This window comes from Bos javanicus, chromosome 21, assembly GCF_032452875.1.
Source record: "Bos javanicus breed banteng chromosome 21, ARS-OSU_banteng_1.0, whole genome shotgun sequence".
NCBI lineage: Eukaryota > Metazoa > Chordata > Mammalia > Artiodactyla > Bovidae > Bos > Bos javanicus.
The window spans coordinates 57,030,208-57,053,756 of NC_083888.1; the positions used below are offsets into that span (position 1 = coordinate 57,030,208).

Below are 23,549 nucleotides of genomic sequence, written 5' to 3' on the forward strand. Positions count from 1 at the left end.
GGGAAGCACAGGAGCTGATTCACCAGAAATAAAAAAAAGAAGCTGGGTCAAAAAGTTAAACGGAGAATTATCACGTGGCCCAGCAGTTCCACCCCAGATGTGTAACTTGTATGCCAATATTCACAGCTACATTATTCACAACAGGCAAAAGGCAGAAACAACCCGAATGTCCATCAACAGATGACTGGATAAACAGAATGGGTTACCCAGACTGTTCTGCCACCCTTTGCTACAATGTGGAGGAACCTTGAAAATATTAGGCCAGGTGAAAAAAGCCAGATGCAATAGGTCACCTACTGTATGATCCCCTTAAAATGAAAAGTCCAGAAGAGGTAAATCCATGGAGACGAAAAGCAGATTAGTGGTTGTCAGGGGCCAGGAGGAGGCGGGGATGAGGAGGGATGCTCAGTGGGTACGGGGTTCTCTTTTGGGTGATGAAAATGCCTGAAATGAAAATGGTCTCTGGAACTAGACAGAGGTGGTGGTTGTACAACACTGTGAATGTACTTAATACCGCTGAATTGTCCATGCTAAAATAACTAATCAGAGAGAACTTTCCTGGCGGTTCAGTGGTTAAGACTCCATGCTCCCAATTTCAGGGGGCCCAGGTTTGATCCCTTGTCAGGGAACTAGATCCCACATGCTGCAATGAAGATCTGATATGGCCAAGTAAATAAATATTAAAAAAAACCCACAAACAATTGTATGTTATATGACTTTCACCTGGATTTAAAAAAAAAGAAGTGAGGCTGGGTCAGCCAGGCAGGGACAGAGCCTGGGCAGCACCCACGGGACACGTGGCCCTCACCCCTGGCACAGGAAGCCGAGTGGCTGATGGGGAGCTTCCAGACATGCGCAGGGCAGGGAGCCCACCTCTGGGCACTGTGATGCTCTACCATGAGAGAGGTCTGCTCCGGCTCTGCGGGTAGGGAGGCCCCGCTGCCTCGGCGTCCCACCATGGGGAACCACGTTCAAGGGGGCAGCATCAGCCTGGCTGTGATGGACACTTGCCCGCTTGGCACCTGCTGAGCCCACCCCATGCCTGCCTCCCGCTCATGCTCAGCAGTGTGGGCTCAGCAGCTCGGCCACTGGTCCTGGGGATGCCCAGCACTGCCCAGTCTCAGCCACGTGCCCTGAGCTGTAATGGGCCCTCTTGGGCCCTGCCGGGTCCTGCTTTCTCGCCTCGGTAAATGCAATACTAAAAACACTGCCGCCGAGGGACTGTGGTGAGGATCCACAAAGCTCCCAAGTCAGGCCCGCGGCGCAGGCCCGGCGGCGAGGAGACCCATGGCTGCCGCTCCATCACAAAAGCCTCGTGACCCGCTGTTTATAAAAGCCGTTCTCAGCTCAGCGAAGGGACCTCAGACATCCTTCTGCAGCCCTCTGCCTGTCTGCAACGAGGAGGCGACGGAGGTGCTGAGGTGAACCCCTGGGCCCCCGTCACCCACACTGACTGAGCCTGACATGGTGTGGGGCGCTTTCATCCAGGGACTCCCTGAGTCCCAGGAACATTCTAGGGGCAGGGTGGGGAAACTGAGGCTCAGAGAGACGACTCGACTCTCCACACAGCTGGAAGGCTGTGGAGCTTCTGACTCCAGGCCGTTTCATTCAGTGTCACACTCAACTGGTGCCTGGTACTGGTGCGGGGGCCACCATCAGGGGCGTCCGGCCAGGGAGGGAGGCAGGGCTCCCTGCACCTGCACGAGGCCACGAAGGGGGCTGGAGGGACCCCAGCGGGCGGGAGGATGCTAAAGGCTCGTCTGGACACCCATACCTGGGGATGCACGTGTCTGGGCAGGAGGGCCCGCCATCCCGAATGGAAAAGAGACAGCCGACTGCATTTCCCTTTCCTCGTTTATGTGTTACCAGCCCTGGAGGACCCCTGCACAGCAGTCACGAGCTGAGGGGAAGGGAGAGATGACAGCAGGCCTGGGAGGTGGAGAGAAGGCCTTGCGATGTCTCCAGGCCAACCTTTCCCACGTTGCAGATGGAGACACGGGCTGAGTCACAGGTGGGTGATAACCTCGGAAGGCGACTTTGCTTCCAGCCCTCATGGTGACCCTCTGGCCTCTGTTAACAGCCCAGTGGTGACGAGGGCCGCACTGTGCCGGGGGGGACAGCAGGGACAGCTTCTCCATAAGGCTGTGGAATGCTGACCCCCTCTGAGAGTCACTGGCCGAACAAGGTCTGGGAGCCTCGCAGGGAGGACGCCCTGAGGTTTCTGAGCTTTCATGAGACCAGAACATTCTCTCGCACAGAACACCTATCTCAATCTTACAATGTGCACACCAGGCGCCGAGGGGTTCTCTTTAGAATCTGGTTGTTCTCCAAGCGTCCCTGAGCACAGAACTTGTTCCCGGGTTATATCTATCAACATCCCGAGGGAGGCTGGTGCTCACTCCAGGTCCCTGCTGTGCCTGTGCTCCGGTGAACCCTCGGCACACAGCCGGCTCCTCAAAGGAACCAGGAACAAATGAGAAATGGGACCGGCGGCCTGGGTCAGGGACAGTGGGTCGTGGGCAGCACAGGCCCTAGCCTGGAACGGAGGGGAATGAGGCCCAGAGGCAGGGGTCCGCTGTGGAGGGAACATGGGCAAACCCTCCCAGAACGGCCAGGAGGGCCGTGGCGTATGGGAGCTAGAGACCAGGCAGAGGGCTCGGTTCAGAGGCAGTGGCGGCAGAGGCCACCGGCTCTGGGGACACGGAGGAACAGCAGGGCATGGCGCAGTGTTGATTTCTAACAGCTTGACAAGTGCCAGGGAGGTAAGAAACCCTGAATTCCTGCAAGACCCAGCTCTGAAATCAGACTAATCTGGGGTCAGCTCTCATCTCTGTCCCTGAATGAGGAGCCCTATGGGTTTAGACAAGTTATTTAACCTGGTTGAGCGTAGCTCTCCCCTCGAGAAAGCAGGGACGTCTGTCCAGCCCTGCAAGGCTGTTTCGGGCCAGAGGATGGAGCCTGATGCCCAGCGCCATTGACTGAACAGCAGCCCCGAGCCCACTCCCCACCGTGAGCCACCCTGGCAGCTGCAGAAGTACACAGCAGGAGCTCAACAAGCACTTACTGGACTCATACGGACAAGGAAAGAACAAAGGAAAACTGAGGTGCTGCTGTCTCTTGCCTCTTTTCTTTTTATCAGGAAAAGGCAGCTTAGAAAGCAGGTCTTCAAATTCCTCACAATTGGGGGATTTCCTCACGTGGGAGAAGTTAGACAACTTCCACCTGAGTGACTGAGTGGCGAGCGGGCATGGCTGTGATGGCTGTTGCCACGGAGGCGCAAAGCAAGCAAGGAAGAGGGGCGTCTCTGGAACCCCCCGGGGTCCCCGGCCTGGAGGAGAAGGTCCTGCCACCCTGCCCCGCTGGAGAGCCAACGTCACCCCACCCCCAGGCTCGGCGGGAAGGACATACCGCGGTCAGGACCGACGAGGACTCTGGCTTCGACACGTTGTGGCTGTTGAAGAAGATGGACTCGCGGTCTGAAAAGCAAAGACGGGAAGGAGCCAGAGTTAGAAGCTCGAGGCAGACAGCGACTCCACCACCTGACACCAGGGGGCAGCACCACCCCGGCCACAGGCCGTGATGCCTTAAGGCTCAGGGTCCAGCAGCAGCCACCCGGGCCCCCTCCCACCCCGAAGAGACAGGACACCACGGAGCGACACACGCCGAGTCAGGGCTCCTGTTTCCACTTTTCTTCCCATATAAAAATGAATGGCTTGATGAGCCCACCTCCCCTCCACTCTCATCTTACAGTACCATACCTGGTTTTCCCTGATACCTCAGCCCCCTCCCCAGAGTGTGTCCAGCGTATCTTACGGACATGGCGCCAGAAAGGGGGGCTGAGTGAGAAAGGGGAAATGCTGCATATGGGAACATCAAAGGCCCAGAGTAAAGAGGTCGACTGATGCCACTTAATCCAGCATCCCCAACCCCTCCTGGTTCTGCCCATGGAATGCCTTTTCAGGCACATTTAGGCTGCCACGGGGCACATGAATATTTAAAACACAAAAGGGTCTGCTGTTTCCCAATTATTTAGGGGAAAAAATAGGAAATCAGAACTTGGGCTTTTGTAGGATCCATCCAAGAAAGCATAGAGAATAATTTCTGCCTGGCTTTGGAAATGGGCACAGCCGCCTGAAGTACCCTCCACATGTTCCTGCACCATCTCTCCCAGCTCCCACTGCCCCTGGAGCCCCCTCAGTCCCATGGAGAGGCAGATTAATAATCTCAATCCCAAGATTATTAGAGTGATGAGCAGTAGGTTTGTTCATTCATGCCCTGCAGAGTAAAGGCACGTCAGTTGGTCAGAAACATGCTCTCCAGCACTTGGAAGTGTGCAAATGCACGGATCACAAAACCAGGAGCCTCAGGGTTGAGAGCTCTGGTGAAGACCATCATCACACTAGGACCCCACCCCACCTCACCCTGAGAAGGACACAGGCCACAAGTCCCCACGTGGCCCCGGCAGCCTCTGCTTTGGTCCTTCTGGGTGAGGCGTTGTGGGTCCCGTTCCCCCAGGACACATTGCTCAGCCCTGAGACCCAGGACAGGAACGGCCCCACTGGGCGCTGCTGTGTGCCGGGGGGCTGAACTGCGGGGGCACCTGCTCTGGCTGCCAACGCCCCCCCGCCAGCTCCAGGGTTACAGCGCCGCAACAATCATGCATGAGGAAGTGATTCGGGCGGAGGCCAAGCAGGCAGGCGCTGAGATGTACCTGGCATCTTTCCCGCTAGCGGGGCACGCAGGCCCCTTGCCGCCCCGGTGTGCCCGACAGTCCTCCTACCGCTCCGACCAGAGCCAGTCCAGACGGGGGGCACGAGAGACGGTCCTGGGGAGGAGCCTGGGGAAAATAAACACCCTGCAGGACTTGCGCCAAGCAGCCCACTGACCTCTACTCTTGAGCGCCGACAAGCAAGAAGACTGAGACTTTGGGGGTAGCAAGCCCCATGGGCCAGAGGTCAGAGCAGGGCTTGAGCAGTTGGGGTGGGCCTTCCAGACTCTGCAGGTACTGCCCACCTTCTCAGCCTGTAGCCCAGCCTAGCCCCGCTGAGCTCAGGGCACCTCCCACCCACCCAGTGGGACCCAAGGGCAATGGCCAGAGTAGCAGAGTAGGCCTGGGGAGAGAAAGGCCCCCCAGAGCAAGTGGACACAGCCAGTTCAGGGAGACTTGGAAGCCACAGAGAACAACGTGGATGCTTAGCTATGCAAGGAAGGGAAAGAACTGGGTGCTCAGAGGGGTGTACCCAGCGCCCACTGAACTGGACAGACCACGTCACCCGGCAGCTTCTTGGGGCAAGATCCAAAGCGTGGACCATTTCAAAGGGGACTTGTTTCTCCTCCTGGCTAACTCTGACCTGGGGCTCCAGCCAGAGGACTGTTCAGCAGGGCGATGGGAGCTGCCCTTGGCTCAGAACCCTCCCCACATGCAGCTTGAGCAGGCCCAGGTGGAGAGGGAGCAGCTTCCAGCCATTTGGTGATCCAGGAAGATTGTGGAAGCCGAGATAGGTCAGGCAGGATTGCAGCATCCCCTGGCACCAGCTTCTTGGGCAGCTTCAAGATCCCCTGCTGATAAACCTGGCCGGGCCCTTGCACCTTGATCACAGGAGCACCCTGGACGGGGGGAGCTCGTCCCTTCTCTGTTCCCGGGCTAGTCCTGCGACACATGGAGCCCAGTGAAGAACCACCATGAATGCCCACAGGAGAAGGGAGACAATAAGAGGAATATGGGTTTTTGTGCCCAATTTACAGATGAGGAAAACAGGTTCAAAAGAGGAAGAGTAGGGCACACGTTTAGCCCCCAAATATCCCTGCGACTCCGTAGTGCAGCTGTGAGCTGCGGCCACAGATTCTTAGCTTCATCTGCTTCATCTTCACATGTCTCCTTGGGGCAGGGGCGGGCAGCGTGTCACGGGGCTACAGACAGCGGTCCACGTCTCCTCCCAGACCTCTGGCCCTGGCTGCCCTGCTCGAGTGGCCCCCTCATCCAGTGGTGTCCCAGGACCCCCCGCTTCCTCCGGGGCCCCTCATCTGTGCACAGTTCATCCTTTCACGACTTCTTCCCCGTGGAGTTTCTCCCACTAGAATCTGGGCAGGACACCTGGCTGACTATCCAGTCCCCTGCTGGATCCTAGCTCCGGCACAGGGCTGGGCACGTGGAAGGTTCAAGGAGATACAGCCTCTGTTACACCTGCAGGGCTCTTGATGGTGAGATCACCAGATCTGGCCCCGCCAGCTGCGACTGTAAATAGAGGTTTATTGGAACGCAGCCCCGCCCATTCACTTACAAGTTGTCTACAGGGACTCTGCAACATTAGTGATGACAGAGCTAGAAATACTTCTTCTGGACTTTTCCAGCACAAAAGCCTGCTGACCCCTGCCCTACGTGGTCACTGGTATCATTCCTTTATGTACAAACCCCTACGGGAAAAAAGGCCCAGGATGCAGAGACAACAGGGGAAAGAAAAGGAAAAGTTTCTCCCACTGTGCTGGGGGGCGGGGACAGAGGCAGGGGGAGGCGTCACAGAGAAACACGGCCAGGGGTTGGCACAGGCCAGCTTCAACCCTCTCCATAAAAACGTGACATCGGTTCCAGCCAAGGCAGCTGCAAGACTCTGGCTGTTAAGACACACCTGACTTCAGAGGTGCTGACAGATGCGAACCAAAAGGCCACCTGAAAACCGAAAGAACACAGCAGCTGTGGAGGGAGAGGTGGTGTCCTCATAATCACCGCAGGTCAAAAGAATCCCACTCAAGGAGCCCCAACCTCCCTGCGTGGACGGGGAGCCTGGAGGGCCTGCCATGCAGGACAGCAGGGACCAGAGAGATGGGAGGGGGCTGGAAACAGCCAGAGGCTCAAAGCCCCCTGCTCAACTGCTCCAGCTTAAAGGGCCACTCTCACTCTGTGATTTTCATCTGTTAAGAGCACACGTGTGAAAAGGACAAACCCCAGGCCAGCTGGATGGCCTGATGCCCTGAAGACGGTGGCCACAGAATCAGCTTTGGGGATGGAGGGATAGATACACAGAAAGTCACTCAGCTTCCCTGAGCATAATAAACACTCCTCCATTAGCCCTGTGTTTCTCCACTGATCTGGTCCCAGTCAACACATTTGGGCTTTCCCGGGGGCTCAGCGGTAAAGAACCAGCCTGCAATGCAGAAGTCACAGGAGACGCAGGTTCGATCCCTGGGTCGGGAAGATTCCCTGGAGAGGGAAATGGCAACCCACTACAGTATTCTTGCCTGGGAAATCCCATGGATGGAGAAGCCTGGCTACAGTCCATAGGGTTGCAAAGAGTTGCACGCGACTGAGCACGCAGCCTGCATATTACGGTAAACTGGCAACCCAGAATGGCCACGAGAAGACACAGATGTGGAGCCCTCATCCTGAGACAGGACTCAGAATCCACACCCTGCTACTGGCGGTTCTCAGACAGAAACTAGCCAGCCCTTAGCAACCAGGGGAAAGGGGGGGGACAATTATTGTGTGGAAAGGAAGGAAACCAGGTGGCATGTTTCTTTAAGAGATGGAGTGATTTAGGGTAAAATAAGAAGAAAGGAAAACAATTGCATAAGGTAAACTTATTCTTCCCTTAATATATTTGCTGTAGATTTAAACACATTCTTAAAAACCAGGAAACAATACAAAAAGGATTAAAAAATATTGGCCTTATCCTGCCCACAACTGCTAAGAATGTTTCTTGCTAATATACAGTCACATACAGAAAGACCCTTCCCGACATTGGTCCCCCACCCCCAGTCACTCCATCACCCCAGTGCGTGGAAGTAGGGACTGGTACGTGGACGCCCTAAAAGCCCGGCCTGGCAGGGAGAGCCGCCTGCACTCAGAAGGTCAGGGGAGAGAGACACACGCTTCCAAAGTGTCTGCTCTCTGGGTTGTGTTAACGGGAAGAATGGCTGAGAGAGGACGGGAACAGCTGGACTTGGTCCAAGAGGAGTGGCTTGCAGCCACGAGGAGCGGACGGTGAGAGGCAGTCCCGGGCAGAGGGATTTTAGACGGACACGTCTGTCTGCTCAGCAGCCCGGCACCGCGCCTGCTGACGGCGGGTTTCCCGTGCAGAGAGAAGCACACAGCAAGTGAGAGCAAATCAGGCCAGGGTGACCCACGTCCTCCGTCCAGGGGATCACCATGCTTACTCCAGAGATGCTGCCCCTGTTCCAAAGGTTCCTAGAACTGGCCTCGAGGAAGCCTCCAGAACCACTGGAGCAGTCTCTTGAGCGGCCACAATACCACCAAATCCTTAAGTGTCAGTTTTTGTGATAGCCCAGGGTCACCCGGAGCTGGTGAGCAGCTGAAGAAAAGCTGAGGGCCTGGAGCCCCTCGGCCTCCCGAGAGGACACCCTCAGATGGGGCAGCTCCCCGCAAAGGCCACCACTGTGTGACAGCTCAGGGACACTTGGGGCCATCATTCACTGGTCCCCAATATGCTCACCAATATGGTCCTCACCCCTGTGTCCACTCCTGACCCGCCCGGGGCCCCACAGCTGGCAAGTCCTGTGCCCCCAGCATAACTCTTAACAGAGCTCGCGCTCACCTCAGGGGCTGCAGAGGCAGCAGGTGACTCAGTGTTTCCCAGTTGGAGAAAGGAGACACGGTAAAGCAGCCAGTGCTCTGGCCCTCAAAACACCAGGGGCCCCTCCCTTCCTGGCTGCCCTGAAGAGCCCAGTCCAGCGTATTCTTGGTGAGCCTCCTTATCACGAGGGGCCCCGGGAAGCGGCCTGGGTGCAGAAAGCTTTCAAGTTCTTCCCCGAGCTTAAGGTAGCTGAGGTGCATGGAGCCCCTTCGACGGACCTGGCTGGGACAGGGGTTTCCCACTCATGCTCCAAGACCTCTTCACCTACTGGACACAACTCTGCCAACCTTCAGATCACTTCTCCTCCCTCCAGAAATAACCCGGAGCAACCAGGGTCAGTGCCAAAGGACAGGCGGCCGGTGCAGTGTCCCAGGCGCGCTCCTGAGCGCAGGGATCCCGGACAGTGTGAGGCCCGCTTACCTGACGTGCCCGCGGAGAAGTTCTTCAGCGAGGGCCGCTGGACCACGGTGTAGGACTCGCCAACCACAAACACCTTGTACAGGACAGCATTGTGGTTGATGAAATTCTGGACCACGCAGGGCGGCTGGATGGCGTTCAGGCCCTCCTGGTTGAACACGATGGCCATCTGGGGAGACAGGGGGCCAAGGGCTTGGTCAGAGTCTACCACCTCCTCGGCCTTATCACCGTCCAGAGCATCACCACCAAGGGCCATCCCAGCCCGGTGGCACGAGGCCTCCCCAGGAACAGTCTCAAGCCAGAGTGAGTGGGATGGGCTTCGAGCAGAACACCTGGGCATCCATCCACTCCTGCTGTGGGGGATTTGGAAATCCTGCATCGTCAGGCCTGCCATGTAAGGTTGAGCTGGCTGTGCACTGCACAATCCCACTACTCACAATGTATCCATGGAACGGGCCCCCCGGGCTGTGTACTACTCACCCCTCTACAAAGACTTTGGCGGTGGGAGGTGGGGCACCGAGGGGGTGGGGGCAAGAAGCAGAGGACAAGGGATCAGGGGTTGGGAGGCCTTGGGTTCAGGCCTGTACAATGACAACGGCTGCCTCTTGAGAACTCATGACATGCCTGGCCCGGCTATGATCACCTTACCTGAGTCACCGGGTGTCATCCTCACATCCTGCCCCGAGGTGGGCACGGGCATCATGCCCCTTTTACAGATGAGGAAACTGAGGCCCTGAGGCACTTAGAGGCTGCTGGCAAGTGACAGAGCCCAGGAAGGGATGGGGTCCAGCAGCCCCCAGCCCCGCACACGATGCACACGAGTGCTTAAGGAATGGGAACATTCCACTCCCGGGTCCTGACTCCTCTGGGCACAAAGGCCTCCAACAGGAGGATCTGGCAGGGTGGGCGGGGGTGGGGGGTGACTGGACAAAACCTCCCTGTGTTGGGCTGAGGCTGGGTCTGCCCAGGGTCCACCAGAGCCAGCAGCCAGTGCTGGGGCCACGATGAATGTTTCACCCAGTCCTTGGGGCCACAGCAAGGAGCCACCAGCTGCCCAGGGCTACTGCCCAGGGAGGGGATAACAGGCCTGAATAGCTGGCTGCCCACACTAACTGTTGCCTCTCAACGAACCTTCACAGAGCACCACCCCAACGTGCCTGGCGCCCAGCTGGGTGGGGCAGAGGTAGAGATCCAGGCCAGATGGGGAAACACAATGTGTGCCTATATATACCACAGGGAAACAAGTGTGTGTGTATATATCACAGGGAAACAAGTATGTGTGTGTGTGTGTGCGTGTGTGCGCACACACACACCACAGTGAACAGCTCCTTAGCCTGCTGATGAAAGTAAGAGAGCCAGACATGAGTTCAAGTCCCATACCTGGCACTTGCTGCATAAGCCCTGTTTAAGCTCAATTTTCATCACCTGTAAAATAGCATCAGGAGCCACCATGGGGTGGCTTTGGGGGTCCTCTGAGCTTTCGGCTCAATTTTTTTTTTAAGGAGGAGTGGTATTTCACTGTGGAACAAACTCAAGCGCTTACACCAAAACAAGAAATCAAATCATGAACATAAAATAAAAACAGAGCGTCCTGATTTTGGTTGACTGAGCTAGGGACTGAGCGATCAGAAGCAGGGCTCGGCAGGCTGGGGTCCAGGTGAGGACCCCAATCGGAAAGCCCCCTTTCCTGTGTAAAGCTAAACATGAGCACAGAAGTGTCCTCTGTCTTCACTGCACTCAACATCCCCAGGCACCCCTGAGGTGGGATGGAGCCTGGCCCCCCCTGGGCTCATGCCATGGAGGGCGCCCCACCAGAGGGGGCAGTCCTCTGATGCTACCAGCCTCCCAGGAGGCAGGTGGCCCGGAGCACAGAAGCCCCCCTGGGAACCTGCAACACTCCAGACCCCAATCTTGGAGCTCTGTTCTTGATGCCCACCCAGCAGAGGAACCCCCACCCCGCCCCAGAAATAGCACACAGTGGGTTGGGGAGCCCCAGGGATGGGGAAAGGGGAGAAGGGGCCATGGCACACGTGTACAACTACAAGCCAGACCCGCAGAGCTGGACTGAGGGGTGAAACACCTTAAGTCAAGCTGACCCCATGGAGTCAAGACTGTCCTGGAGGAAGTAGGTCCCCTCAACCCAGAACCCCTGCCCCTTCTGCCATGACCTAGCAGGCTGCAGGGCAACTGGCCACACCTTTTCAGTCACTTCAGTCACGTGAGACTCTTTTGGACTGTAGCCTGCCAGGCTCCTCTGCCCATGGGATTTTTCAGGCAAGAATACTGGAGTGGGCTGCCATTTCCTCCTCCAGGAGATCTTCCCTAAGCAGGGATCGAACTCGTGTCTCCTGCATGGCAGGCAGATTCTTTACTACTGAGCCACCCGGGAAGCCGCTACAACGTATCAAGTACTCCCTGGCCCGGAGCCCACCGCAGCACAGCAGCACAGGCAACTCCCTTACCCATCACATCGCCAGCTACAAGGGCAGGACAGAAACTCAGAGAGGCTGGGTCATCTGCCCAAAGTCACACAGCTGGCAGTGCACACAGCCAGACCTGGTCCCCGGTGGGAGGGACTCTAGAGCTGTTGTGTCAACAGCAGAAGCAGTTCCCTCCCAGCAGGCTGACCTGCTCTGCGTTTGAATGGTCTACTCACACTAATGACTGCAGTTGCCCTTCTGTCCTGAAAAACCCCAAGGCACTGACCAACAGAGGAATTGTTCGGCGGTGTAACGGGTCAGGTGGAAGGTTGGGGGTCCGGTGCTGGCGAGGGGACTGTGGGTTCCAGGGCCATGGTCTGGCTGCTCTGAAGCCTTCCTGTCCCCCCACCCCCGGGTCTGGCCCAGGAGCAGGTCCCAGGCACGGAGCCCAGGCAGGCCCAGACGGGGAGGCTCCACGAGGGCTCCAGACCTCAGGAGACAGCCGACCTCAGGCGCAGGCGGGGATTTCCTGCCCCCACCTTCCTGCCCACAAGCAAAGGGACCCCTCGGCTTCGTCACAGCATACACCACACCACGCGGACGCGTCTGTTTAGAGACGTTTCCCCATAGATACCCGCCAGGGACAAAGACACTACCTAAATCTACAGGGCACCGCTGCCGGGTTTGTCCACGTTTCGTCATAAGGTCGTGGGGGAGCATTTCTGACGGTGGGGCTGCCCAGGACAGGCTCTCCCACGGGGCCTATCAGGAGGGTCAAACCTCTACTGCCCAGGGCGTCCTCCCACACTCCTCACAAAGGGGTCCCCAGGCTGGGCTGTGCCCCTGGAGGCAACGTCCCAGTCATGATTCCCCAAGACGGTGAAAGACACAGCCGAGACCCTGCTTGGCCACGGGCTCCTCTTGTCCCCAGAAGGCCTCCTCTGCCCGGCCTCCCATACCACACCCGCTGGCGCTCTCTGCCTCCGGGACCCCATCGTCCCCCCTGGGGCAGGACTCTCATCTCAGGCATCTTTCCCTCAGTACCCAAGGTGAACGGCCACTGGGTGAGTAGAAGAATGAATGTGCCGGGGGGATCGCATGCACAGCAGGTCGGGTGCCCCTTCCTCCTCACACCCCCTTCCCTGATTCAGCGGGACCTGCAGACTTGAGGGCAGTGACGGGATCTTTTCGGGGCAGGGGGGCAGGCCTGTGTCCAGCCCAGAGCAGGAAGTGACCGACACTGACGGGCCAGAGGAAGGTCAGATGGTGGTGTGGCTCACACGGGCTCAAAGGGGGCAGGCACACCCATCCCAGCCTTGGGGACAGGAGAGGACTAAGGTGCAGGTGGAGTCGGGGTACTGAGCCTCCAGCAGGTGCGGTGGGATCCAGCAGCAGGGCTGTCAGGCTCCCAGAGAGACTCTGTGAGCTGAAAGGAGGGGGGTGGAGCGGGGGAGGCAGGGGCAGGGAAGCCAGGGGGCTGGATGGGGACGGGGCTATCAAGTCGTCAGCTCCTCCACTCACCTCGTGAGAGTTGGTGCCATGAGCCACTCTGGTTTTGCAAACTGTGGGTGGGGGAGAGAAAAACAGGAGTTAGCAAGGTTACTCACCTACAAAGCCCAGCCTGGCAGATACGGAGAGAAACTCTCAAAACCTCCTGCAGCCCCTGGGGTGGGGAGGGGGCTAGTGGGGAGCTGAGGAGACAGGCTGACTCCACCAGGGCCAGCGTATGTCCTCAGGGGCGCTAGATGGTCACCACCAGGCCAGGCCCTTACCACCCAGGGACCCAGGGACCGGGGCCGTGCCCTCCACCGGCAGCCGAGGCCTCCCTCCACCCCCAGGAGTTCAGGTGCTCACTGAATGGGAAGGCCAGGCCATTCTCCTCCAGGAGTCTCATGGTGTCATCCCCGCACAGGCTCGTGAGCTCCATGAAGGGTGGCGAGCAGATCCTGTCATCTGGGGACAGAGGAGAAGCCCGCGTCAGCACTGCCTGCTCCACGGGGCCCCTCAGCACCGCTGCCCGCCCCATCCAGCAGCCCACACCCCGAAGTCACCCGTGGGCGTGCAGACACACAGGCGCACACGTGCCCCGGGAATGAGGGCACAGTCATTAACTACTGTCAACAGCATTCCCGTAAGGATGAGACCGACACGTGATAACAGCAAAGCCTGAAGATCAAAGCAAAGTGAAAACCAGACTGACTCAACCCCGCCTCTTCAGCCCGCACTTGGGCTTGTGAGCACGCACGCACAGCGCTTGACAACAGGATGCTGTTTTGTGACTCGAATTTGCACTCCATCAACTATGAACACTTTCCGGGGGCAGTGAAGACGCCCCTCCATACACGGTACTGGCTTAATGATCATCGGAGGATGACGCGAGCCCTTCAGCTCTTAGCCTGAGGCCCGCACTGCTGAAGGCTTTGCATACATCACGTCTGAAGTCTGCAAATAATCCTATGGGGGTGGGGGCGGAGGAGACGCTGAGGCGGGGGAGGGATTAAAGAGGGGCTCGCTGTCACACAGGGACCCCTCTCCTGGAGCCTCTCGTGCCTAACAGAGGGGCTTCTGCCACCGCCGTCACATGGATGGGCCACAGACAAGCACACACTCCCGACCTCCGCTGGCTGCCAGACTCCAGCCCCGCCCAGCCCCCACCCAGATCCCCCGCCTCTGCTTTCGCAAGTCCTCAGGCTCAGGGGGCTGCCCACCTTCTCTGCACACACACCCAGTGGGTTCCTGGCATGTTCAGTTTTCTGGAAAGCTCTGGAAGCTGGGTGTGCTCTGCTTGTCAGGACGATCCTAGAGCCAGGCACCAAGTGAAGGCAGGAAAAACCATCCGTGGGGAAATAAAGTGCATTCTGAACCTCTCTGTGGATTGCTAAACTGCACCACTGGCTTGTTATTACTACTTTGTCTACCTCCATCCCCAGTCAGGGCACCAGCTCCTCAGGAGGTAAGACCACCCTGTATTTCTGGGCACAGGGGCCGAGAAAGGCTGAGCGTTAGTGGGATGGGGGGTGACCCCCACACACACACACCCACAAACTTGGAAACCAAACCAAAAGCAAACAATAAAGCAGCTTGTCTCCAACAGCTTCTAGCTACTTGGCTGGCCAGGAGGTCAGTACATTAAAACATTAAAACCAAGGTAAGATCCAGCTTCACATATCTCATAAAAAGCAAGTGCCAAGAATTACACAGGGTATATTAAAAGTGCTTTCATTTCCCTCCTTGCCCCCCACCAGCAAAGTCCAAAGTCCAAACAGGCGCAGAGTGATGGCAGATTCTGGGGTGGGCAGAGTTTCTCGGGGACCCAGGGGAGGGAGGAGCCCTGGCGGACAGCGAGGCGGGCCCTCTGTTTGGAGCACTCACATTCCTTACAGACAAAGGCTGAAACAGAGGCAGTCCTTGCCCAAGGTCACTGGACAGTCACCTCCAGGGTAGGACAAGGAGCCGGGCTCACATGGCAGGTCAGGAAGAGAGAAGCCAGGAAAATCAGAGCATCGAGGGAGGGAGCGGGTGGGGTGTCCTGGCTCTCAGCTCTAAGCCATTATCTAAATGGGGCCCCGTTTCTGCATCCCCTGCCCAGAGTCAGAGCCAGGGTGGAAACACTGGTGGGGGGCTAGCAGGCCAGGGAGGGAGGCAGTGATCTCTGCAAAGGCTCCCTGCTGTATACCCTCCAGCCAGGCCCTAACGGGGTGTGAGACTCCAGGCCAAACAAACTAAAGGATGTGGCAGCAGGTAGGCTTGAGGCAGCACCCACCTGGTCTGGCAGGGGACCCATCCTGGCCCCAGCCCTCCCACGGGAAGGCTCAGAGATCCCTGGAGGCAAACAGACGGCCTCCTGTTAAGAGCTTCCAGATTTTTTGGAGCAGGTGAATCTTTTACCACTTGTTGTTTAGTCACTAAGTCATGTATAACTCTGCAACCCCATGGACTACAGCACGCCAGGCTTTTCTGTCCATCACCATCTCCCAGAGCTTGCTCAAACTCATGTCCATTGAGTCAGGGATGCCATCTAACCATCTCATCCTCTCTCGCCCCCTTCTCCTCTTGCCCTCAATCTTTCCCAGCATCAGGATCTTTTGCAATGAATCAGCTCGTTGCATCAGGTGGCCAAAGTATTGGAGCTTCAGCATCAGTCCTTCCAATGAACAGTCAGGGCTGACTTCCTTTAGAATGGACTAGTTTGATCTCCTTACTGTCCAAAGGACTCTCAAGAGTCTTCTCCAGCACCACAGTTCAAAAGCATCAATTCTTCAGCACTCAGCCTCCTTTATGGTCCAAATCTCACATCCATACATGACTACTGGAAAAACCATAGCTTTGACAATACGGACCTTTGTCGGCAAAGTGATGTCTCTGCTTATTAGTACGCTGTCTAGGCTTTTATTATAGATTCGCCTTCAATGCCCTCCCCACCCCAGGCCATCAAAGCTTTCCACCTAATGTCATGGCTAACAGCCAACAGTCAAGAAGCCCCACTTGTTAACGTGCCAAACACTGCTCCACGTAGTCTGCAAAACAATCATTTACCTTCATGAGAGCCCATAAAGAGGTGCTGTCACCCCCATTTTACAGATACGGGAAATGAGGCACAGAGGGGTGAAGTTCCCTGTCCAGGGTCACACAGTGAGTAAGGGGTACGGTTGGGGGGGCTCACCCCCGGGCAGCTGGATCCCAAGTTCAGGCTACTGACCACGGCCTCCCTAGCAGAAAAGTGCCTGCTCCTATTAACAGAATAAAAGGACAAAACTCACACAATCCTATCAAAAGATGTAGCAAAAGCATTTCAGCTAAAACTATAAAACACTTGGAAGAACACACAGGTGTAGGTCTTTATGACCCTGGATTAGACATGGTTTCTTAGACACCAGAACCACTAGCAACCAAAGTAAAAATAGACATATTTGACGTCAAAATTTAAAACTTCTGTGCTTCGAAGGACATTATCAAGAAAAGACAACCCAAAGAATGGGGGGAAATATTTGCAAATCATGTATCTGGCAAGAGTCTAGTATCCAAAATACATGAAAAACTATTAACAACCAAACAATAAAAAAGACCAGTGACCCAAGTTAAAAATGGGCCAAGGGCCCAAAATGGACAGTTCTCAAAATAAAGACACAGAAATGGCCAGTAAATACAGGGAGGAATGCTCAACATCATGAGGCATCAGAGTAATGAAGATTAAAACCACACGTGTGAGGCTGGCTACAACCCAGTAAGACAGACAGGAAGAAGTGTCCTGACACTGGCTGGTGGGGACGTGAAATGGTCCAGCTGCTCTGAGAAACACTCTGGCGGTTCTTCACACAGAACTAGGTCCACAGCAGTCCACACCTAGGTGTTTCCAAGAGGACGGAAACACACGTCCACACAAAAGCCTGTCCAGGAATATTCACAGCAGTGTTATTCGTAACAGCCAGAAAGTGGCGGCAACCCAAGTGTCCATCCACTGATGAGCTGGTGGACACGAGGCGACATAGCCACACAATGGAATATTATTCAGGCCTAAAAAGGAATGAAGTTCTCATGCATGCTGCAACATAGATGAACCTTGAAAACATCATGCTGAGTTGAAGGAAGCCAGTTGGAAAAGCCACAGAATACATGACTTCATTTATCTGAAATGTCCCGAACAGGCAGCTCCATTGAGACAGAAAGGAGACGGGCGGCTGCCAAGGCCTGGGGGGCAGGTGGAATGGGGAGTGACTGCAGGCGGGTCCATTTCTTTTTGGAGCAATGAAAATGTTCTGGGATTAGATAGTTGTGATGGTTGCACAACTTTCTGAATATATTCAAAACTACTGAACTGTATCTACACTTTAAAAAGGTGAATTTTATGGTACGTGAATTATACCAATTGAAAAAAAAAAGGAAAAAACCCCAGCGGCAGCAGCTGAGATCCATCGGGCGCAAACACTTGGCCTGTGCAAGAAACTGGGCTGAAGAAATGCTTTAGGTACAGTGTCTCCTTCAGTTCTCCAGCAAACCTGCAGAGTCCCGTCCCCCACCATCGACCCTGCTGAGTCCTGGGTGAATCAGAGGAGGACGAGGGCAGCATTCCTCCAGAGATGTTTGGGGTCCAGATGAAATGCAGAGACGAGACATTCCTAATGAACGGGCCACAGCAAGCATTAGACCAGACACCCCCCACCTTTCTGGAATCTCAGGCTCTGGTGTCAGAGGTGGTAGCAGGACCCAGCAGAGAAGACAAAGGACTGAGTCATCAGGACAGGGGGCCATGCACAGTGTCGCATTCTTCTTCCTTTATCCTAACTTGAAGCTGGCTGACCACACCCTGAGCAGCAGGCATGACCAGCTGCTGACCCCACGCCCTCTCCAGGGTGGGCCCAGGACTGGAGACCATCCAGGTCCCACTGCCTGAAAGCCCCACGGTTCAAGCTCGGTCACCCTCTGACGGGTCAGGCTTGAGGGAAGGCAGTCCTGAGCCCCACAGGGCAGAGGCTGGAAGGGACCCGTGTCCCTCGCTGGGCTGCTGGCTGCTCCACACCCGGGGCTTGTCCCACCTCTAGACTCACGGACCGTAGACCATGATGACTGTAGCTTGACCCAATTTCTGGCAGCTTGTAGCTAAAACCATCCCGCGATGCCTGTGAGATCGCAATAATTAGAAACTACAACTGTTCCTATTTTGGTTTCCAACCACCAGTCACCAACGACAACAACAAAAAAAAACGTGTTGCATCCTAGGAGCCCAAGATGCAGCAGTAAAGGAACATGAGCCATGCTGCTTCATGGAGCCCACGCTCCAGGTGCAGGGACCAGGCCACAGCCAGATGGAGGAGTAAAACAGACGGCCCAATGGGGCTGGAGGGTGACCTGGGGATCGCGAGGGGGTGCCTGTGGAGGTGGGGTGTGCCCAGGAAGTGCCTTGCGGAGCCCAGACATGGGAAGATGAGCAGGCAGGCCAGGCATCTGGGGCACGCGTACTCCCGGCAGACAGAACGGCCGCTGCAAAGGCCCTGCTTGAGGACACGGTGCCCCCTGGGCACACACACTGACCCAGCCTTGGAGAGGAGGATGGTGACATCCGTCTAGCCTGTGGACTCAGAGGTCACCTGAGTGGGAGAGCTGAGGAAGGAGCTGAGCCCTGCAGCAGTTGAGCCAGCATCTTGGTGGCACGGGACACGTTGGCTCCATCCCATGTGAGGGTCGGTGACAGCAGCAGTCCCTGCAGCTGCCCCCCCACTCCCCAGGAAAATCCCAACAGTGCCAGCAGCTCTTCTCCCCCAAATAGCATAAAGACTCTTCCTATCAGTCAGCACTGGGAGCCCAGGAGGCTATTTCTGGTTCCCTGAAAAAGGCTACTTATTTATCTGTCATCATATTTCTGGATGGGAGTTGGAAAGGAAGCTTTTTTTAGTTAGGTGGTGGGTTGTGTTCTGTTAAGAGCTGAAGCAGCAGCCCCTGGGAACCTGAAACACCCCCCTCTTCCCTGTCCGCCACCCTCATCAGAGAGTGTGAAATCAGAGGTCCTGGGAGATGGCAAATCCCATCATGTCCAGAAAGGGAAAGAGGAGTTCAAGGTCACGCACAAGTCATGGGCAGGCCCAGGATGAGAACCCAGGTGTCCGAGTCACATCCTCACCTTGTCCATTGTGCCAGGTGGCCACGCTCCCAGGCCACTGGGGGCAGATGCTACAGAACCAGCAAGAGGAGCAGACAATGATGAACAGGTGCCACAAGAGGACAACCGGGGGAGGCGGAGATGGCACTTTGAAGGTGCAGCTCTGAAGCCTGGCTTTGAATCTGGGGTAAACTGGCTGTAACTTTTGGCGAATGACCAAACAGTGCTGGGCCTCGCTCTTCTCATCTGTAAAATGGGAACAAGGCCTCCCTAGAGGGCTGTTGGGAGGCCTGGCACATAACAGCAGTGGTGATTTCTCTTACTACGCTGAGCGAGGCCAGCTGGGCGGCCGACAGGAAAGCAGGCAGGTTCTAAATCGTAACTAGTGGCCCACGTCCAGTTTCTGGGGATGACAGAAACTCCCCCTCCATGGCTTCCTGGCTGTGTCCAGCATGGTGCTGGCACCAGGCTGTGAAGGAAGCTTTGGCGGGGCTCCGGCAGGGCAGGGCAGGGCCTGGGGACAGCTGTGACAGGACTCTGCCTCAGTTCATTTCTTCCAGATGACACTCGAGAGAAACAAAGCCTGGGGGCAGGGACGGTCCCCGAGGACACACAAAGGCTGGAATCCTCTGACGTTTCCACAAAGGGTGGGACCCTAGAGAACGACGCCCATGAGTGAGGGCTGTGCTGAGACAAGAGGAGCTGAAGACAGGCCAGGGAAAGAGCCCGTGGGGCCTGGAGCTGGCTGCGTGGGCCTGGGCAGCAGGGAGGACCCGCCTGGCACGTGTCGGGAGAGCAGTCACTACATTCAAGGGCTCTGTTTCCCTCTCTCTAGAATGCTGGTTCCATGAGGGCAGGGACCGGTGCATTTTTTCACCCCTGTGGGCCCAGCGCCTAGAACACTGCAGGCACACAGTAGGCGCTCAGCAGGGTCTTGCTGAGTGAAAGGACTGACCCTCAACGGCGCCCTGTGCACAAGGCCGGCTCCTCGGGCATCTCAGCCACATCTGGTCGGATGCAGAGTCCGTGGTTGACGTGCCTGGGCGCCGCTGACCCACATTCCGGGCCAGCCTGCCGGCATCCGGCCCTCTGGCCACTGCCGGGCCCTCACGCTCCGCTCCCCCGAGGCTCGCCCCGCCCCACCCCGCCCCCAGTCTGTTCCATCTGAAAACACACAGCCCTCATAGCTGACCCCGCTCAGTCTGGCCACTGGCTTCTCCGGAGGACTTTCGCCTGCAGAAGCACTTTGTTTATCTGCTTTGCTACAACCGTGACTGGACTTTCCTTTTTAATTGTTTTCCACTGAACGCTCCTGCCACCAGTATTTTCCCGTGAGTCTGCATTTCCTGGTCACCCAACTGTCAACGTTTCCCCTCAGGTCAGACATTTATGTTTGTGCCAATTTTCCTCCACCGTAGACAGGGTTGATCATCTCTCACGCATGATAAGGCTTGGGGCTTGTGACAAATCATTTTCTGCGGTCACGTGCCCAGGAGCTGGGGGTCCGGGGCCCCCTGGAATCAGCATTTCCACGTCTCTTGCCACAGAGCCATGCTGCTCCTCAGAGGGACCATGGGCGAGTTTCCTGGGGAGCCAGCAATGAGGGGTCTTGATCATGCTTTTCCAGCCCTGGGGAGCCCCGTTTTCAGAAACCTGGGCAGAACTTTCATGAGGGAGGGTGACAGATGACGTAGTGAGTGGTCCTACCCCCAACACAGGTCACTCTGGGGCCTACCGGCCCCGTGGCAGAGGGAACGAGGCACAGAGACCCAGGCTGCTGGGGGGAGCCCCGGGCAAGGCCCATGCATGACCCAGGGAGCAAAAGCCCAGAGACCTGCATGCAAGTTCCAGCAGCTCTCCCCTGAGCCTGGGCAAGACCCAACCTTTCGGGTTTTGGGTTCCTGATCAGTAGTAGACTGACGGTCATGATTAATCACTCCTGTCTACTTCCTGAAGTTGCAAGGAAGAGGAAAAAGCACTGTGGAATCTTTACCCACTAAAGAAGCCAGCTCCTGCACTTTCCTGCTGGTCCGGTTGTTAAGAATCCGCCTGCCAGTGCAGGGGACACAGGTTCAATCCCTGGTCTGGGAAGATTCCACATGCCGAGGGGCAACTAAGCCTAACACACTGATTTCACAGGCCCTGGATCCTCTGCACACACCGGGCCCTCAGCCCTGCAAGCACCTTCTAGCCCCTTCTCGGCATGAGAAGCTCTGGCTTGTCCTCCAAGCCTTGGGTCAGGCCACCTCCCTCCTCTAAGCATCACCTTCCCCACACCTGGTAGGAGCCCTTCCCCCCGCCCCCCAGTGGGCTCACCAGGCCCCTGTGTGCCTGGGGTTTGAATCTTGGCTCCAACTCATATCAGCTGCACGATCCCAGCCAAGTAACTTTACTTCTGCCTCAGCTTCCTCACTGAAAAGAGAACAAAAGCAATAGTATCTACTGGTGACTCAGTGGTAAAGAATATGCTTTCAATGTAGAAGATGTGGGTTTGATCCCTGGGTTGGGAAGAACCCCTGGAGAAGAAAATGGCAACCCACTCCAGTATTCTCGCCTAGGAAATCTCATGGACAGAGGAGCCTGGTGGGCTACAGTTCATAGGGTTGCAAGAGTCAGACATGACTTAGTAACTAAACAACAACAGATTTAAATGATGAAATAGTTCCTTAACACAGTTTCCTCTGGGAGGAGCAGTCCCACCCCAAGGGTCTGGGAAGCAATATCGGCCTCAGCTGTATCGCCCAACACAACCCATCCGAGGATCAAGGTTGGATGATCCCCTGGGACAGACAGAACAAAATCAGTGGCCCAGCGTTGGGGTTTCTTCCTAGCTGCTGGGGTTTGTTAACCAAGGAACCCCCTTCTTGACACTCTCACCTCTGAACCATCTTCTCCCCACTGTGGCTGCTCTAACCACACACTGCTGGATTCCTGGTGTTCTGCCCACCTCACCTACCGAGCCCACCATCAAGCCTGCACTGCGCACAGTGGCTGGATCCTGGATTGTCTTCTTAAAGTTTCCACCTATATACTGAGGCAGCCCTCGGCTCAATAATCATACAAGTCAGATGTGAGTGAAGGTTCGAAGCCTTTCCAGGTCCCTGCAACCTGTTCCTGTTACAGGCTGCATTGCATGTGTGCATGCTCAGTCACTTCAGTCTGTCTGACTCCTTGCAACCCCAGGAGTCTGACTGTAGCCCCCCAGGCTCCTCTGTCCATGGGATTCTCCAGGCAAGAATACTGGAGTGGGTTGCCGGGGGATCCTCCCGACCCAGGGATCAAACTCACATTTCCTGTGTTGCACGCGGATTCTTTCCCACTGAGCCACCTGGGAAGCCCATGGGCTGCACTGTGTCCCCCTAAATTCACATGCTGAAGGCCTGACTCTCAGATCTCAGGACATGCCTCTTATTTGCAGACAGGACCTGCCAAGAGGTGATTAAATGAAAACGAGGTCATACAGGTGACTAATGTCCTTGAGAAGGGGAGACAGGACGTAGATGGAAGACTATGAGTAGACAAGGGAGGAGACAGGCACCTACAAGTCAAGGAGAGAGGCCTTGGAGGAAACCAGCCCTGCCAGCACCTTGATCTTAGACTCCAGCCTCCAGAACTGTGAGAAAATTAACTTCTCTAATTTAAGCCGCCCAGTCCATGGTGCTCTGTTGAAGTAGCCCTGGAAATTACACTTCCCGCCTCCTCTCAGAAGGCAGAACCAAGTTCACTCCCAGCCAATCCCCGGCGCCAAGCAGAGGGGTCTCCCTGTCATCCCCCGGCACAACCCTGGGACTCCTCTCTCCCCCACCAGTTGGCAACAACCTACCCAGCCAGCATCGCCCAACCCCTTGAGAACAAGATGTCTCATCACAGTGACACCTCCCAACAGATACCCCCAGCATCTTCTACCCACAGTCCTGCCTGTTCCACCATCATCTCTCTCCTGCATTGCTACCTTGTTCAGTTGCTCATCTCTGGTACCCTACTAAATGCCCACATGTTTGGGTTCTGACTCTGCAACCAGATGGTATATTCCTTGGGACCTGGCCTGACCTCTAGCCCAGTGCTACTCAGAGGAGGCAGCCCTCAGAAAAAACTCTCTGACAAGTACACGTGTGAGATGAACTGAAGATGGAATAAAAGTGAGCTGAGCCTGGAAACGAAAGGAGAAGGGGAGCACGGAGGAGCACAACTGACCGGCACAGGGTAAGAAAGGTGGCAGTGGCCTGCAACTCAACTGGCCGCCATGTGGCGCTGTCGGCCTGGCACAGCCCTGGTGACTGTGGCCACGGGACTTGCGGGCTAGGCCTGGCCTGCCAACCTGCAGACTCCAGTCTTCATGACTCATCCAGTGCCAGATTGTCCAAAGTCACCTTCAGCCTGCCGTTATACTGTTAGAGGGCAGGAGCCCCGTGCTCTCGAATCCTAGATGGCATAAGACGCTCTCTGTACACTCTGGGAGAACCAAGTTTCAGCCTGACAGCAGCTCTGAAAACATCTGGATGGTTTTTTTGGCCTACGGCGATGGCAGCC

At 56.2% G+C, this 23,549-nt stretch overlaps 1 protein-coding gene across 2 annotated transcripts in view; it reads right to left on the reverse strand.

Annotated features, from left to right (window-relative positions):
- Window positions 1-23,549, reverse strand: part of ITPK1 (inositol-tetrakisphosphate 1-kinase) — a 161,531-nt gene that overhangs the window by 8,661 nt on the left and 129,321 nt on the right. The window contains exons 5-9 of one of the 2 annotated variants that reach the window (XM_061395142.1): window positions 13,280-13,378; window positions 12,947-12,987; window positions 9,009-9,174; window positions 4,712-4,837; window positions 3,409-3,476 (exon numbers count right to left, since the gene is read on the reverse strand). In XM_061395142.1, the coding sequence (XP_061251126.1) occupies window positions 3,409-3,476; window positions 4,712-4,837; window positions 9,009-9,174; window positions 12,947-12,987; window positions 13,280-13,378 (500 nt within the window). The remainder of the gene's footprint in view (window positions 1-3,408; window positions 3,477-4,711; window positions 4,838-9,008; window positions 9,175-12,946; window positions 12,988-13,279; window positions 13,379-23,549) is intronic. The other variant, XM_061395143.1, reaches the window with a different exon arrangement.